General features: G+C 33.0%; 1 protein-coding gene and 1 long non-coding RNA gene across 3 annotated transcripts; both read right to left on the bottom strand.

Annotated features, from left to right (window-relative positions):
- Window positions 1-1915: 1915 nt before the first annotated feature.
- LOC117684678 (uncharacterized) lies at window positions 1916-4741 on the bottom strand. Its single transcript, XR_004598387.2, has 3 exons — window positions 4300-4741; window positions 3937-4085; window positions 1916-3647 (listed from the first exon to the last, which is right to left on the bottom strand). It is a non-coding gene; the product is annotated as an uncharacterized lncRNA (long non-coding RNA).
- Window positions 4742-4767: 26 nt separating this feature from the next.
- Window positions 4768-10923, bottom strand: LOC117684677 (uncharacterized). 2 transcript variants are annotated; one of them, XM_066067093.1, is made up of 7 exons: window positions 10334-10923; window positions 9435-9526; window positions 8182-8256; window positions 7790-7880; window positions 6653-7334; window positions 6247-6466; window positions 4768-5131 (listed from the first exon to the last, which is right to left on the bottom strand). In XM_066067093.1, the coding sequence occupies exons 2-7, from the start codon at window positions 9485-9487 to the stop codon at window positions 5104-5106; spliced, it is 1149 nt and encodes a 382-aa protein (XP_065923165.1). In that variant the 5' UTR covers window positions 9488-9526; window positions 10334-10923; the 3' UTR covers window positions 4768-5103. The 2 variants fall into 2 exon arrangements, with proteins under 2 accessions (XP_065923165.1, XP_065923166.1); XM_066067094.1 differs by having other exon boundaries at window positions 8165-8256; window positions 10334-10921.
- Between the last annotated feature and the right edge of the window lie 4581 nt (window positions 10924-15504).

The following is a 15504-nucleotide window of genomic DNA, read 5'->3' as shown; positions in this document are numbered from 1 at the left end:
TCAACCCTGAATTGAAAAACACCACCAACCATATCCAGTGAAATTGAGTACTTAATATGCTATATTTTGCCAAAAAATGACTAAGTTCAAAAGCTGGTATTTATTTCTTAAATTATCAGAAATCAAAATCTTAGCAATATGAACACCTCTGATATATGTACAATTGATCTGCAAAAGAGAAACTTCCTATCTTGAAAACTGTAGGAGGTGTTATTCGTACCATTTCACCATTTAAATAACCGGGTTTTCCCGTTGGAAAACTCGGTTAATAAAAACAGTAATCTGTAATCGCTTTATGGAATACTCCTCGGTAAATCTACTTATTCTGAGCGCGAAAGCGCTCGTGCATGAAATTGTTTTGGAAACTATCGAAGTTAAAAACGTAAAGAAATAAATTTAATTTCTCCCTCGTTTCACTCCAACGAAAATGAATATTTTCTTGACGAATTCATTGAGAAATATATACATTTACCAAGTATTATTAGTCCCCTACCGGTTTCATCGGAGGGGACTACAGCTTTCTTCAACGTCCGTCCGCCTGTCTGTCCCACTTCAGTTTTCCAAACGTTTTCATGCGTTTGCGGAATAATATAAAACTTGCTGAACAACTACAAAATGTCAAACTACAGATTAAGTTTACTCTTTCGTAGCGTTTGGTTTACTTATTGTCGAGAAAATTAATTGTTTATATTCAAATTTTTGCCTAAAATACAGAAGATTAAATAAAGAGTATTTATGAGTCATTCTCTGTAAAAACCAAAGAATCCAAGGATGCCGTTCAAACAAATACTTCCAAAATGCAATTTTTTTTATAGGGAGTGTATACTCAAGTGTCTGATAGTAAAATTCGACTTAGTTTATTTTTTGGGGTGGCCGTTGCCATGGCAACCAGAACTGACCATTAAATAGTCAATTTGACAGAATCTATTTTCTGAAATATAGCATTTTTAACTCCCATATTTAATTTTAATACAAATTGTGTTTATCTTTTAAATTAGATTCAATGTTTTGAAAATTCCCAAAAACTAAGAATAGTTACGAAATTATTTCATTACCTCGAGTATAAAGAGCAATTTTAAGTTTAAAAATGTCGAATTTCGTGGTTTTTCAAAATGTAGAAAATACCCAATTTTACAACAATTTCAGTTCAATATATCTAGATATTCCAAGATAGGTTTTCAAAAAGACTTGCATGTTGTTAATTGTTATACTTTAACCTTTCATATCATATAGATTTTAAAAGTGTGTATGTTAGTAAACAAGGGATATGCCAGAATGAAAATGACCCAAAATTCCGAATTTTCTCTGATATAAATTTAGAAATTCTATCATAGGTGGCTTATTTGTTGTGTTTATCTTATCTTTTGGGAGCAAAACATTTACATTTATTTCAATTTAATAATGAAGATGTATCATTATTTGGGTTGATAACTGCAAAAAAGTGGTTACAATGGCAACCATTCTAAGAAATCATGATTTTTTAAAAATCATTTTTTTTAAAGTACACAAACTATATTTGTAACTGGGTAGTTGTGTCAAACAGCAATTTGAAATAGGCCTGTCTATTTCATTGCTGCCACTCATCCATGGCTCTTTGAAATCAACAAGATTTGTCTGGCTTTTGAGTTAGGACTATGCAATCGGTGCATATTTTGCTTGAAACAAGTGTCATTTTTTACTTGCTTTAACGCAAAAAATACATGTAGATAGTAAGTCCAACGTCATGTTAAAATGGTTTTATGTAAAGTGTCCTATATATTTATTGAGAGCTGTTCCTAGCGTGTGATAAGTTGGCCTTGCCCTGATGATTAAACCTTTGCTTGATAGAAATGTAAAATATCAGCTATTGACATCCTGTATAATAAGGTCATGATCATCTCAAAACTTCAGAAAATAAGCAAACAAATACATCATGTAAATTGTAAGAAGAATTTTACTGTTGACTTTTTTTTTTTACCACAATAGCAAATGCAAATCACATTACATGTGATGTTAATTAATCAACCATTTCAACTATTTGGCTACTATAATCATTCTTAAACCTAAAGATTCCAATCCAAACTGCATAAAATCTTGAATTTCAAATATCACCAACATATACAGCTGCATATACATTGGGTTTATACAAGTATACAATGCCCAAAAGGTCTTTTGACAATTTTTTTTAGTTTTATGATCTCTCATGACGATACATGTATGGTTGAAATCTGTTCAAAAGAAGCAAAATTAAATCTATATATAAGCACACATTAAAACCCTCCCCATTAACATTTACATTAACATATTTACTGCAGAAGCAAGCACAGATTTTGCAGCAGGCCAAGTTTACGAGTATATTTCAACTACGCCAGTGACTTGCGATGTTACGTGTAGGTCTCACCTGCGCCAGAGGATCGCATCCTGTTCTGCAAAATCACGTTATGCTCTACATTTTAACATATTAAAAATTTTTTAAAATGCCATACACCCTTGCTTAAATGATATTAAACTAATTCCATTCACATTTTGCATAAACAAAGGGGATAAACATTTTTTAATGGATTCTAGAAAGCCATTAATGTCAAGGGGTCAAACCATGCAACATTTGGGCCGATATGAGTGCAATAATAATACATAAACATGTTAATTACAACATGAACCACACGTTCACTTTTGATAGCAAACTGACTGCAACAATTGATAAATGAAGTGTTTTAAAATTAAGTATGAATAACGTCAAGTATTTCTCCTATAATTAAATACATAATAATTCCCAGTTCTATTTACTTCTTACATGTACAATAAAGCATAACTAATCACCTATGAACAGAAATATTATGAATCATGTAATTGTAGAACAATAAAAGCATACCAATATATACTACATGTGACTATTCAAAATTCATCGCATATTATCCCAGCATACATTTCCTATAAAAAAGAATCAACAATATGAATACAACAACAGCAATGCTGATTACGTCTAGTGAATTATTCATCAATAATATTTGCTCTTATTCTCCTAATTTCTGTTTCCTTCTTGGCTTCCCAATTTTCAGCTTCAGCCATCTTGTTTTTCTTGCTTATTCTTGAGAAGAAGGAAGTTATTTGCTGCATGGACAGTATCTCATCGTATGAAAAACGCCTTGTGCCATCTGCCCTTCTTTCATACATCATGGATTCAGAGAGAATAAAAGGATCCTCTTTTTTTCCTGTCTGAAGTCCGATGTTAAATTTTTGGACTAAAAAATCTCTCTGATTTTCATTAAATCTCCTTGAGCGTCTCTCATCTTTCAACGCCCAGTCAGAGGTCAATTCACTCTCTGCTGCTTGTGTCTCTGTGTCTTCAGTCAAAAATAACTTCAGATTAAGATTCTCTGAATGAGATATTTTTGTTACATACATGTACTTTCTTTTTGTACGATCTGCTGTGGAACTTGAACTTAGTTCCAATTCAAGGTTACACTTTTCAAAAAGAAGATGGTTGGATAAATCCTCACTTGAGCCAAAAGCTGCAACGCAACCCTTATTTGGGCAATGGAAGGTCTTTTCTGTTTCTGTAGTTGTGTTGACTTTTATCATATGGAAACCAATGTCCTCTGGTTGCTCCAAAATGGTTAATGGCAGGTGCTCCATACTTGGAATGGCAGTATTTGGGATCAATAAACCTACAATTTTTATAGTTGAATCCAAGTATAATGATTGTCAGGAATTTTATTTTATTTTTACACAGATGTGGTTTGTTGTCAAAATGTTTTACTGTTTTAAGATAATGAACTTTCAATGATGTTTACATTTGCAGGGTTTTTTTCCCACTAAATAACTAAAATGTTGATTTGAATGACACTTTTGTGTACACAAATGCATAGAATGTTCCATTTATATGTATCTCAAAAATCAATGTAAAAAAATTCTTGCTTTTAAACATAACTGTACATATTCAAACAGCTTACTTACCTGTACCAATACCATATGCTTTCCAAACACATATGCCTTCTTCCTAAAATACAAAGTCTGAGTAGGAGCTGATGGCAGGAATTGGCTTGTGAAGCAACTTCTGAAACACTAACCCTGTACTTCACATTTTTTGGAGTTTTCTCAATTGCCTAAATCAAAAAGATAAATCAATTTGAATTGATGATTTTCTATTTCTTTCTTAAAAGTGATAGTGCATCTGTGTTTCTCTAAAAAAAAAAAACATTTATCTCCCCTTGTGCTGTACATATTGTTAAAGATAAAACAGTATAAGGATTTTCAGCAAACAAACATGTTTCTATTTTTTTAATTTAGAAAATGATATAAATGATCTAAATACCAAACCTCTTTCATTGAATGTGCTGTACGTTAGAACATCATGTCCTTGGTTAACAAAGCGTCGGATAGCTGACTTTAGAGTCGCTCCAGTTCTGTCACATTCTGTGCCTCACAGAAGTTGAAGGATCTAACCAGGCCATGTGATTTGAGGAGGGCCATCATCTCTGTCAACTTGTAGCAACCAGCATTGTCTTACCAGACATGGAAAGAGGATATTGAGGCATCAATTGACTGAATGTTTTCCATAACATTAATGATGATGCCTGCAGTAGTTATGCTGTCCTGTGATACCTGGCTCTGAAAGATGTGGACAAAGCCTAGGCTCTCAATACAAGTTTCTGTCTTGTGGAATGCCATTGTGATGTGCCATGGTAGAGCACGCTTCCAAAACCAATCACTTTGGTCTTCTCTATACTTTCGTGGGAGGTACTTCATCGACCAGTCACAGATAAAAAGCTCTTTGGTCTTCTCTATACTTTCGTGGGAGGTACTTCATGGACCAGTCACAGATAAAAAGCTCTCCATTATGTTGCATCATGTCAAAGAGATCAGATTTTGCTGAGTCCTGGTTTCTGCATCGAATCTTTCAAATTTGTGATACTTTGCGTAGCATTTTAGAGTTTGAACTGTAAGTCGCGAATGAATCAGTTAGTCCATGGTTGCACGAACACTGGATAGTTTTCATTAAAGAAGAGATTGCATCCTTCATTTGTTCACACGTCACGCAAACTAGATCATGGTGATGTTGGCAAGTGACAGCAAATTCGGGATGAAATGGATCACTGAGGGCAAAGGTCTGACAATGATCTGCTACCTTGCTGTCTGGGGAGATGTGTACCTAAAGCAACAAGAATAGAATTCCTGGGTCCCCCGCCGGTCAAGCAGTATACTAGTATCGACCAAGGCTGATTTAGGAACTTGACCAAGGTATTAGTGGTATAAACATTTGGTATAAATTTCATGTAAATCCGTCAAAATTTGTAGGCATGAGAGCTCTTACAAGGTCAATTTTTGGATAAAAAGGAGTCATTATTGTGGTCAAAGTCCCATAACTCTAACAAAAAGTATCGACAAATGCTGATTTTTGAACTTGACCAAGGTAATAGTAATATAAACATTTGGTATAAATTTAATGAAAATCCGTCAAAATTTGTAGGCATGAGAGCAATTACAAGGTCAATTTTTGGATAAAACGGAGTCATTATTGTGGTCAAAGTCCCATAACACTAACAAAAAGTATCGACCAATGCTGATTTTCGAACTTGACCAAGGTAATAGTGGTATAAACATTTGGTATAAATTTAATGAAAATCTGTCAAAATTTGTAGGCATGAGAGCGCTTACAAAAAAGTGTGACGGACGGAAACACGGACGCACGGCATTTCTATGTCCCCACTCCGCGTTGCGGTGGGGGACAAAAAACAAAAAATCATCTATATGAATCTAACCTCCACTGTGCAAAAACATAGAACTACAGACTTTGGTATAGGTCAATATGTATCAATAAGGGCCCACACTTTTGTAGGAGTTTAAAAATAATGCATACTTTGTGATGTCATCTCAACCAAAGCAAATTTTAAAGTCAAGGGCATCCTTCCACCATGTACACAAATATGTTTTCTATCTAAAATTCCAAAGATTAACTACTGACTTTATTACATTCTGTGTTCTGACAAACCAACATGTGCTGAAATATGTAATTTCAAATTGATTGGCCCTTGTTTTGTTTTACAGTGATTTACAGAATACTGGTAGAGTTTTCAATAGCTTGTCAGATTGCTCAACAGGGTCAGCAAGGTTTAAATGTAGTCATGTGATTACTCGGGTATGACATCAATACGTGTTAAGTGAGTTATATCTGGTAATCTTTTGCTTACTTGAAAATTCTATCAGTCTTCTGTAATTCGCTGTTATAAGTCGTAAATACAAACATATACATTCATTCAAACATACCTTGAAATCTGCACGAAGATACTGTTTACATTGGAGAAAGAAGGCAGAGAAGTCTTTTTCTCCTGTTGGTTTAAAACTTGAAACTTCAGGAGTTCCTCCAAAGCATCCAAAATGGTGCGGAATGCATGACCTCCCTCAGCAATGAAGTAGTCAATACCCTCGAGACTGGTTCTTATTTGCGCTCCACACTCAAACAGGATCCTATACATTGTACTGTCACCTGGTAAAATGTCCAAAACATATTAAGTAATTTTTTGTAGTAAACATATGATACATATATATTTTCTTTTATATACTAGGTGCCAACATTTAATAAGATTCTTATCTAAAGCACTAGTACAATTATATTAATTACTTGGGTAACAGCTTACTTAAATCAGTATCTGAAATTTGTATTTCAACTTACCAAGAGGAGAAATGTTATTTTCAGAGCAGTAGGCTTTATACTGTTGAATAACATCACTGGATCCCATGCAACGAATCACATTTGGCATTTCATATACTGTTCCGTCTGACAATTTAATCTTTCTTTCTCCATATGGTAGATCTCGAATAACATGAGGAGAAGTAATGAAATCCAGAAAACTGTCCAACTTCACTGGATCCATTCTTTTTCTTGTAGAAGTTGTACCTACAGGAAGACCAGGGCCAACTTTCTTTGCATGATTCTTAGCAGCATAGTACTTTGATTCTGTTATGTTTGGTAAAAGGGATTTTGCTTCTTTGAATGATAAAGTTTGCGTAAAATAAGAGAGAATTTGCCGTCTGTGATGCCATGTTTCTGAAGTTTGATATGCATGAACGAGTGGTCCAAATGTTCCTTCAGGTATGATACTGGGTGTCATTTTTTGATTTTCTTCAGACACTAGAAGATTCTTCACCACTTCTTCAACATTCTTTGGGAAAATAATGGTGATCAATTTTGTCAAGATGTTTCTAAATCGTTTGGTGTAGTAAGATTTAGCTGACTTAGAGTAAGAGTCCCACTGGTATCTTCCATCATCTGAGAATTCTCTTTCACCAATTATCTTAAGATACTCATTCAGGTGCTGAATGTCATGGCTAAATGTAAAACTCTGGTTTGAGTTCTGTAAAAAAATAACATATATATTAGATTTAAATAATACATGTATGCTATTATAAAACAAGGTCTTATTATTTTAAATGAAACCATCTGACTTGTGTACTTGTTTATTTTTTATTTGCCAGAACATTACTTGTAGGTGTTGAGACTCTATTAAAAGCAATGTCAAAGCCGTAATACAATAATTTCCTCCTCGACATCAGAGGCAAATTTTAAAATGAGGCGAAATGACTTCATACCAATTGACTTGTGTACTTGTTATTTTTGATTTGCCAGAACATTACTCATAGGTATTTAGGCTCTATCAAAAGTGATGTTAAAAATTAGATTTCAAATCGATACATATTGATATATCAAATAATTAGATTCATTTGACACTTACTTTGACCGTTCTCATATTTTACTTAATAATTATTGTCATATATTTCATTTAAATATATGTCTCTCTATTGTACTTACAGTACTTGATGTCACAAGATGTCTGAGAAAGGCTACATGTACTTTCAGTATTTTCACAAGAAGTTTGAGTACTAATTGTATCTTCAGTAACCTGAAAATCATTACCAAGATATTGTAAATATTCCATATCATAAATTTTTGTAACATTAGCATTTTAGAAAGGTTTAAAAAACCTCAGTATAATTGATACTTAGGAAACTTGATACATATGTACATGTAGAATGGAATTGTAAATAGTGTAAATGTGTCCAAATATATAAATGACAATTCAAATTCACTGAATAATTAACATATTTCTTTTAAAAGTGATGTTTCATATAAAAATTATATCAATGAACATCAATGCTATTTATACCACACACTGGTACACTTTACTTTTTGAGAATACTTACTGTAATGCTAGGTGGTTCCCTTGCTTCTGAGAGATAAGACCCTTCCATCTCAGTGGATGTAGCTTGCTGTAGTTGCTATAAATTCAAAAACAGAATCAAATTTCAAATTGGTAATTAAAATATGACACAAGAATAATAATAATTATATGTGTATTGGATCTCTCATGATTTGCGATGGTATGTATAATTTTTATCCAACTTCTCCGGCCTTTTGGGCAGAGCCTCGAATGCATTAAAATTACTGGATGTTAGAATTTTATATCATATACTTATAGAAAACATACCCTTTTCCACCCTGTGCCATATAAACCGTAAATTTGCCTACCTGTGTGATATAAACCCTGGGAGTGATGTATAAGATTTACAGGGTATATCACACCCCTTTCCAGCAATCTTAAGAAGATTATATTCGGCAAAAAAAAAAATGTGTGTGTTACCGGTTTCCCGACCGACCCTATTTTTTATGCGCCGACTCTAACAATTTTTATTCTAAATCCAGATTACCAACCGTAATTGGTTTAAACAATAGAGTCTTAACAAAATCAAAGTTCAAAAAACGCTTGTAACAATTCAATAGAAAACAACTCTTATCAAAGCATTTTAAAGATTTTTAAGTGCAGATTGACAGCATGGAATGATGGATGAAAGTTATCCTTGGTTATTTTAGCTAAATTATCAATGCAATAAATAGTTTCATAGGGCAGTGATGTGTTATAAATAAATATAAAGAGGTACAAGAAAAAAGCAGAGGCAAAGTTCTTTTATTTAATTTCTGGGTGTGGAGACTGCAGACATTTTAAGTCTTTGAATAGGCCCAACAATCACTCACATTAATATGTAAACAGTGTGACCGTTGGACCGAGCGCAGATTTTACAGGGTGCAGTTTGATTTTTGTAGAACAAAATTTATTTGATACACACACAGTAGGTTCCGCTTGGTTGCCTACTCAAATCGTTAGCCAAAGTTTGACAATACGTCTCGTGCTCAGTCTACATTATGACGTCATATTTTAGACGTAAAACATACATGTTTTGTCGTCAGAAATAGCCGAAGAGAGTTACGTTATTCCGAACTTTATTTTATTTCTTCTTTCATTGTTTATCAATTTAATTCATATAAATGCTGCGGTAATAAATTTGAATACTTTATTCAGTATCTAGATACATTCAAGGTGTTTTTCCGAGCTCTGCCTGGAGGCTTAAGAAGTTGTGATTGGGTTCAGTGGAATTCAAAATAAAGATTGCTACTGAACCTTGTCTTAGTCTGATGTTGAACACTCCATGTAATGATCCTCTTCATTCTCATGTTCCTCTCTTATTTCTTTAAGACACATGGGACAGCATGCTACATGAACAATAAATTCAAAATAATTCAAAGCCTTTTATTTTATGTTGACAGATTGCCAAAATGGGTCTTTTTATATAAATAATTATTTTATTACTTATACTCTGTCCCAAGATATTTTGGATTAACATTTGGCTTAGTTGCTTGATATTTATAAATACCTCAGGGTTCAAATGATGTTCATTCAAAAGTATGAAAAATTTCCAAGATTTCTCAATCGAAACGCCCATGTTAGCTTATCAGGTTTCAATACAATGCTAAAAAATGAGATGTCTACGGAGATTTTGTATTGCAGCAAGCCCGGATGATAACGTTGAAAAATTGCGCGATGTATTCCGAGTGTATTCCGAATGGAGAAAAAATGTAAACATTCCCCATTATAAATCTCCGTAAGGAATCTGTTTTCGTTCCTGTGAATTTTTCCAAGTGAAAGATGATAATATGTCAATGAAATTATCTTGGAAAATATCCCTTTCAACTATTTCAATTGCACTTCTTTCACAGGTAAGTGTATTTTTATTAAAAATCGTCCAAATGTGTTGCATAATTATCTTGGGACGGACTATAATAAACTTTGGAGAATTTTTTTATGATCATTCAATTCAAGTAAATCAAAGATATGTTAACATTAATTTTGCTTTAAAAACTTTTTAAAATTGGCATTCTATTAAAATACATGTATGTGACAGAAACCATTATCATTTGCATGTACATGACATGTGTAATGAACACGAGTTTAGTCTTTTTTTATCAATATATTTAAATAAGAACTTATAATGATATAATAAATCTATAAAAGATACTTACGTGTATTCACAGGTAGTTTTATACCAGCATGACTTATCAAATGGATGATATCACTCTCCTTTAATCCCCTGCTTGCACTTTTTATATGCGTACGAATAGGATGAGATCTAAGTCCATCTTCTCTGGTGTTGTCTATGTGAGGGTGGGAGCTTAGTAAACTTGGGATTTGACACAGCTTCCTTTTTGATCGTTTTGTATTTGATTTCAAATAAAAGTTAAAATGGCTCGTGTATGTATTTAGCGAATGCAACACAAGGTTTAAGGCCTACTTCAGATAAAATAATACAAACATGATCCGAGCTGAAATTCACGAGATGCTGTATTTCTTCAGAACAGTCTAAATCACATCTCCCAACAAAGCTGCATTCCATGTTGGTTACTTTCTTTTAAAGTTATCAATGTAAGATCATAAAAATACTGTAAACTGGTATAAAACTAGTGAAAACCAAAGGTTTGTATAAATATACTCCAGTCAGTCCAGACGACATGCTTACAAATCGGACTGTTTTTACCTTCTTTCACTGTAGTCACTAGAGAGTTTTACAAAGGGCGATAACTCTTTTAGCCAAAACCAAGATTTTCAGAGTTTTTATATGCATTTCTTTTTCTTAATACACAAAACACATCTCAGACTCCAAAACTAAAATAAATAATAAATACAGTATGTTTACTTTTAAAGTATTGCTAAAATTTTATAAACTTATCTTGGGATTTTTCATTAAATTGCACCGAATTGTTGATTGTTTAGTCTGTTTGCTATGGGTTACATGTAACTCTGAAATGAATATTAGGGCTATGATGTGTCTCAACCAAAAATTTTATTATGTATAATAAATCTCATATACACTTTTAATATTTTTCATATAAGTTTTATTAAATTTGATGACATTCATTTGAACCCAATCTGGGGTCCTTACAGAGAATGGCTCTTATTTATTTTACCCACTTTGTAGTTAATTTCTGTATCAACCATATAGTTTAAATTTCCTTGTTCTTTTATCTCTGATTAAACCATAACATCTATTTATAATACCGGTAGTTCTGAAATAGTTGTATGCTTCAAAGGTTTCATAGACAAATACAAAGTTGAAACCGGCAGGGGACGTGTACATTGCTTGTGAAATACTCTCAGAATGCTTGTTTTCTCTATTTACTACGGAAACTTATAGTTCATTCATAGCTCTATAGAAACAACCAGACTGAAATCTACACGCCCCGTCTATCGGAAGAGTACTGTCTTTTGTTTTATATAATTATCTTAAACATCATCAGTACTTGAAGATTACCAGTTTGTTTTTAATTATTCTCAATCAAGCTTTGCTAATTAATAATCGACGAAAATTCATTAAAAAACCGGAAATCCTCTGGATTTTTTTGGATTTTACAATCTTGCGCATTACATTCACGGTAAATCACAGGAGGCTCTTTAGTTTATGCTTCCACAATATCACATTTGCATGGATAAACTCAGACACGAAAATACAAATACGTGTAAATTTTCATTGGGAATTTGCTTTCTTTTGTACTTGCACTTAACAAGAACAATAAATACCAAAAACAAAATACAATATTTATTTTTTGCATTTGCGTTCTTGCATTACAGAGCATTTGCGTTCTTTCATTACTCCCACACTCCCACACAATCTGCAATATTCAACAGCAATATTCTGCAATATGCCACATAAACCATATCTGAAAACTTCTCATTTGACAAGCAGCTTGTCATACATTGGCAGATCCAGAGAAGGGGGGGGGGGGGGGGGTTCCGGGGGTCGGAACCCCCCCCCCCCTTTCTCTGGGACACATGATTTTTTTTTTTTGGAAAACCTTTAATGCCTATTTAAAGGCAATTTTCCCATTTATAATTGAAATACTGTAATTTTCTCAATAAATGCTTTTAAAATTGCTTATTTAAAGAATTTCGTACTACGTCCCATAATTTTGTTCTTATATGAAAATCCCCATTGATTTTTATCGAAATAAACTACATTGTACCCCCTTTCAGTATCCGGTGTTTACTACACTGAGTAAACATGTGGAAAATTTAAGAAACAATACTTAAAATTAAGCAGTATCACAGATTTATAATAACATCTACAATGTATTTTCTACTCTATTTCTTTAAAAAAAAAATCGATTATAGTTCATACTGTTTTGAACTGACAAGCCATTGAGTAAAACGACGTTCAATTACGAGTAAACGCATTCTTTTTACTTTAAAACGCCGCTTTCAAATGTATTGTTTAGTTAATTAACTTAATTATAATAGATGAGTTTTACTTCGTTTCATATACGAAAAATACAAAGAAGACCACATGACCCGCTTATGCGGGTTATGCTATTTTTCTGGTATGCTAGCTACCTTCAAACCCGCATGAAACACAAAAGAAAGCCTTTTTTGTTTTGTTTCCACCCTGGGACGACAATTGCTTTTACCATTGTATTACACACGCACCATTTTTCAGCAGATAAATTATCCCCATTTTTATGTCATATCCTATCATTTAGACATTTATTTAAGAAGGCAATCGATAGAAATCGAGATTGATTAATAGTTCAGAATTTAAAATCATCAAAGACATAAAAAAATTACCCAAATATCAATTTTTATAATAGTTTGTCGTAATTAGTCTGAGTTATTTTTTGTTTCTTAGTGTTTCTTTTCTATCAAGCATAGACGCACTTTCTCATTGCTAGAAACTTGGGTTTCTTAAGGCTAGATATTATGCAAATCTTCCTTACCTAAACCAAAACGGCAAAACGCTTAATAATGCAGTGCACTCTGCTGTTGAAATAGATGTGAAATAGATAGTGATGAGAGAAATGTTTATTAAATACAGTTGTATACGCACGGAAAACGTTAAAAAAGTCCTTGTTTATTGACAAATGATGAATTTTGTACATATTGATTTTCATCAAATGGAACCCCCGCCCTTTTCCAAATTGCTGGATCCGCCTCTGTCATATGTGCTCAAGAGCACATTACCATAATACCGATATACTCAATAAGAACCTTATCAAGTACTGTTTACCACAACCCACAGGGGCCAAGCCCGTTTTAACATTAGTTTCAATGTAACCATAAATAAAGAAAGGGGTCGAACTCTGACCCAAATAAAAAACTACCAGCTCGCTTAAAAAGCCTAATAAATCAATTAATTTTTAAAACATGTATTTTTCGGAAAAGTAATGTCTGAGATACACTCATGCCGAATTTCAAGTTGATGGGTCTTAAAATAGCGGAGAAATACGTCATTATTCTCTCGAAGTCGCCAGTTTATTTTTACTCGGACATTTACCGGTCCAGGGCTCACGATGGGATTTTGCCTATGACAACAGCAGTATTGCAACAAGTCGAGAAACCTTCGCACTAATCTTTGAAAATCTCACATCAAGCGCATGCTACTTACATCCTTAAATTCCGATAACATTTCTTAAATACTCTCCAAACTGAACTTTTATTCTGCATTAGCGGGTTATGTATTTTTTCTGCAATGTCGCTACCTTCATATCCCGAATACATCACTTCAGAAAACATTTTATTGTTTAAATAAACAGGTTTTTAGGATTGGTGCAATCGTTACACACGCATAGATCAATTGAGTAAATTGTTACACGTAATATAATACACAAATATTTACAAGCCAGGGTTCATTGAAACAAGACATTTTTGTTCGAGACTGCCCTTTATATACCTGTCTTTGGATTTGTTTGTAACCCAACCGTCATGTATTTTCATTAGTTGATCATACACATTTTTATTAGAGGCAGCCGCGACATCACCACTGCGTAAACTATTGTCGATATTTCGGGGAAGATGTGTAGCTTGGCGAGTTGAAAGAAAACATCACATTTGCTGACTTATTTCGACCGTTTACTCCATAACAAAAAACCAAACGTATACGTCATAATATTCCGGATTTGTATACTGGCCTCACTTGACCGGACACACGTGTGTGTGTGTGTGTGTGTGTGTGTGTGTGTGTGTGTGTGTGTGTGTGTGTGTGTGTGTGTGTGTGTGTGTGTGTGTGTGTAATACTTGCAAAATGTGTAGTGAATCGTAGATGCGAAATGAAATATACTGGTATATTCAAACTATGTTAACCTTTTCAAGATGTCATTTGCGATAAATAAGTACATTTTAAAAAGGACTGGTTATTTGTGGCACTTTTTTAAACTATATTTAGTTTTCTTGATACTATTAAGATATTAATTTATATATTTCGCGATTGAAGCCTAAAACATAAGAATATTTTTTAATAAGCCTCGAGAAATAATGATACATGTACTAGTTTTATCAATAAATGTTTTTTATTTCAATTTGAAAAAAAAATCACACAAAAATCCATAACATATGAAAAAAAAAAATGGTATCTTATTTGATATGCCAAAGTTTAAAAGTCAAGTATCTCCATTCTAACATACATGAAAATGATTTGAACGATTTATTTATTTCTGTTAATTTTCAGAGAATTTATTTAATTTATGAGAACTTTCAGCTTTCTTATTAGCTTATAAAACAAGACAAATCAAAGTACTGAAGAACTGACGGGAGTTGATTTTGTTGATGTTTATTTATTTTAAAAACAATGATATGTTATTTTGCATGACAATTACATGTATACGTAGTTTCTAATTTGAATTACGCATATTTTTATGATATGAATTTTTAAACTTTTCGACTAGAATGTCGAGAAACCTCCATATGAATCACGTTAAATAATATTTAAAGATAAAATTAATTCAATCAAACTATGTATCAGTGGTAGAAATATTTCTCGAAAATTGTATGGATCCAAACAATATTGAACTCTAGTCTCGTTCAACCAAACGCTCGGCTGACATCCTAAATCTCCGACAAGGGTTTACGGAGACAGCCGAGCGTCGAGTTGAACAAGACTATATTGAACTCTGGCGTAGGAATACATACGACTACAAAAAATATTTAAATTGTTCGTACCATTTAAAATCTGACTATTTTTAAGGTATTTGTAAATAAGTTTCCTTGAAAAACAATGCTTTAGCATACATTTCATCGAATTCATCAATTATTTTCAAGATCTAAGTCTTGTCAGGAGCAATGATTTGTGCTGAGGTCCAAACACTGTTTCACTTTCAGTTTGTCCGAGTGACTGCATAGGAGAGTTGATTAAAAATCAACTCCCAAAAAT

Source organism: Magallana gigas, chromosome 7 (genome assembly GCF_963853765.1).
Source record: "Magallana gigas chromosome 7, xbMagGiga1.1, whole genome shotgun sequence".
NCBI lineage: Eukaryota > Metazoa > Mollusca > Bivalvia > Ostreida > Ostreidae > Magallana > Magallana gigas.
Note: the sequence above shows the minus strand (reverse complement) of the source record. Positions and strands in the feature narration are given on the sequence as shown.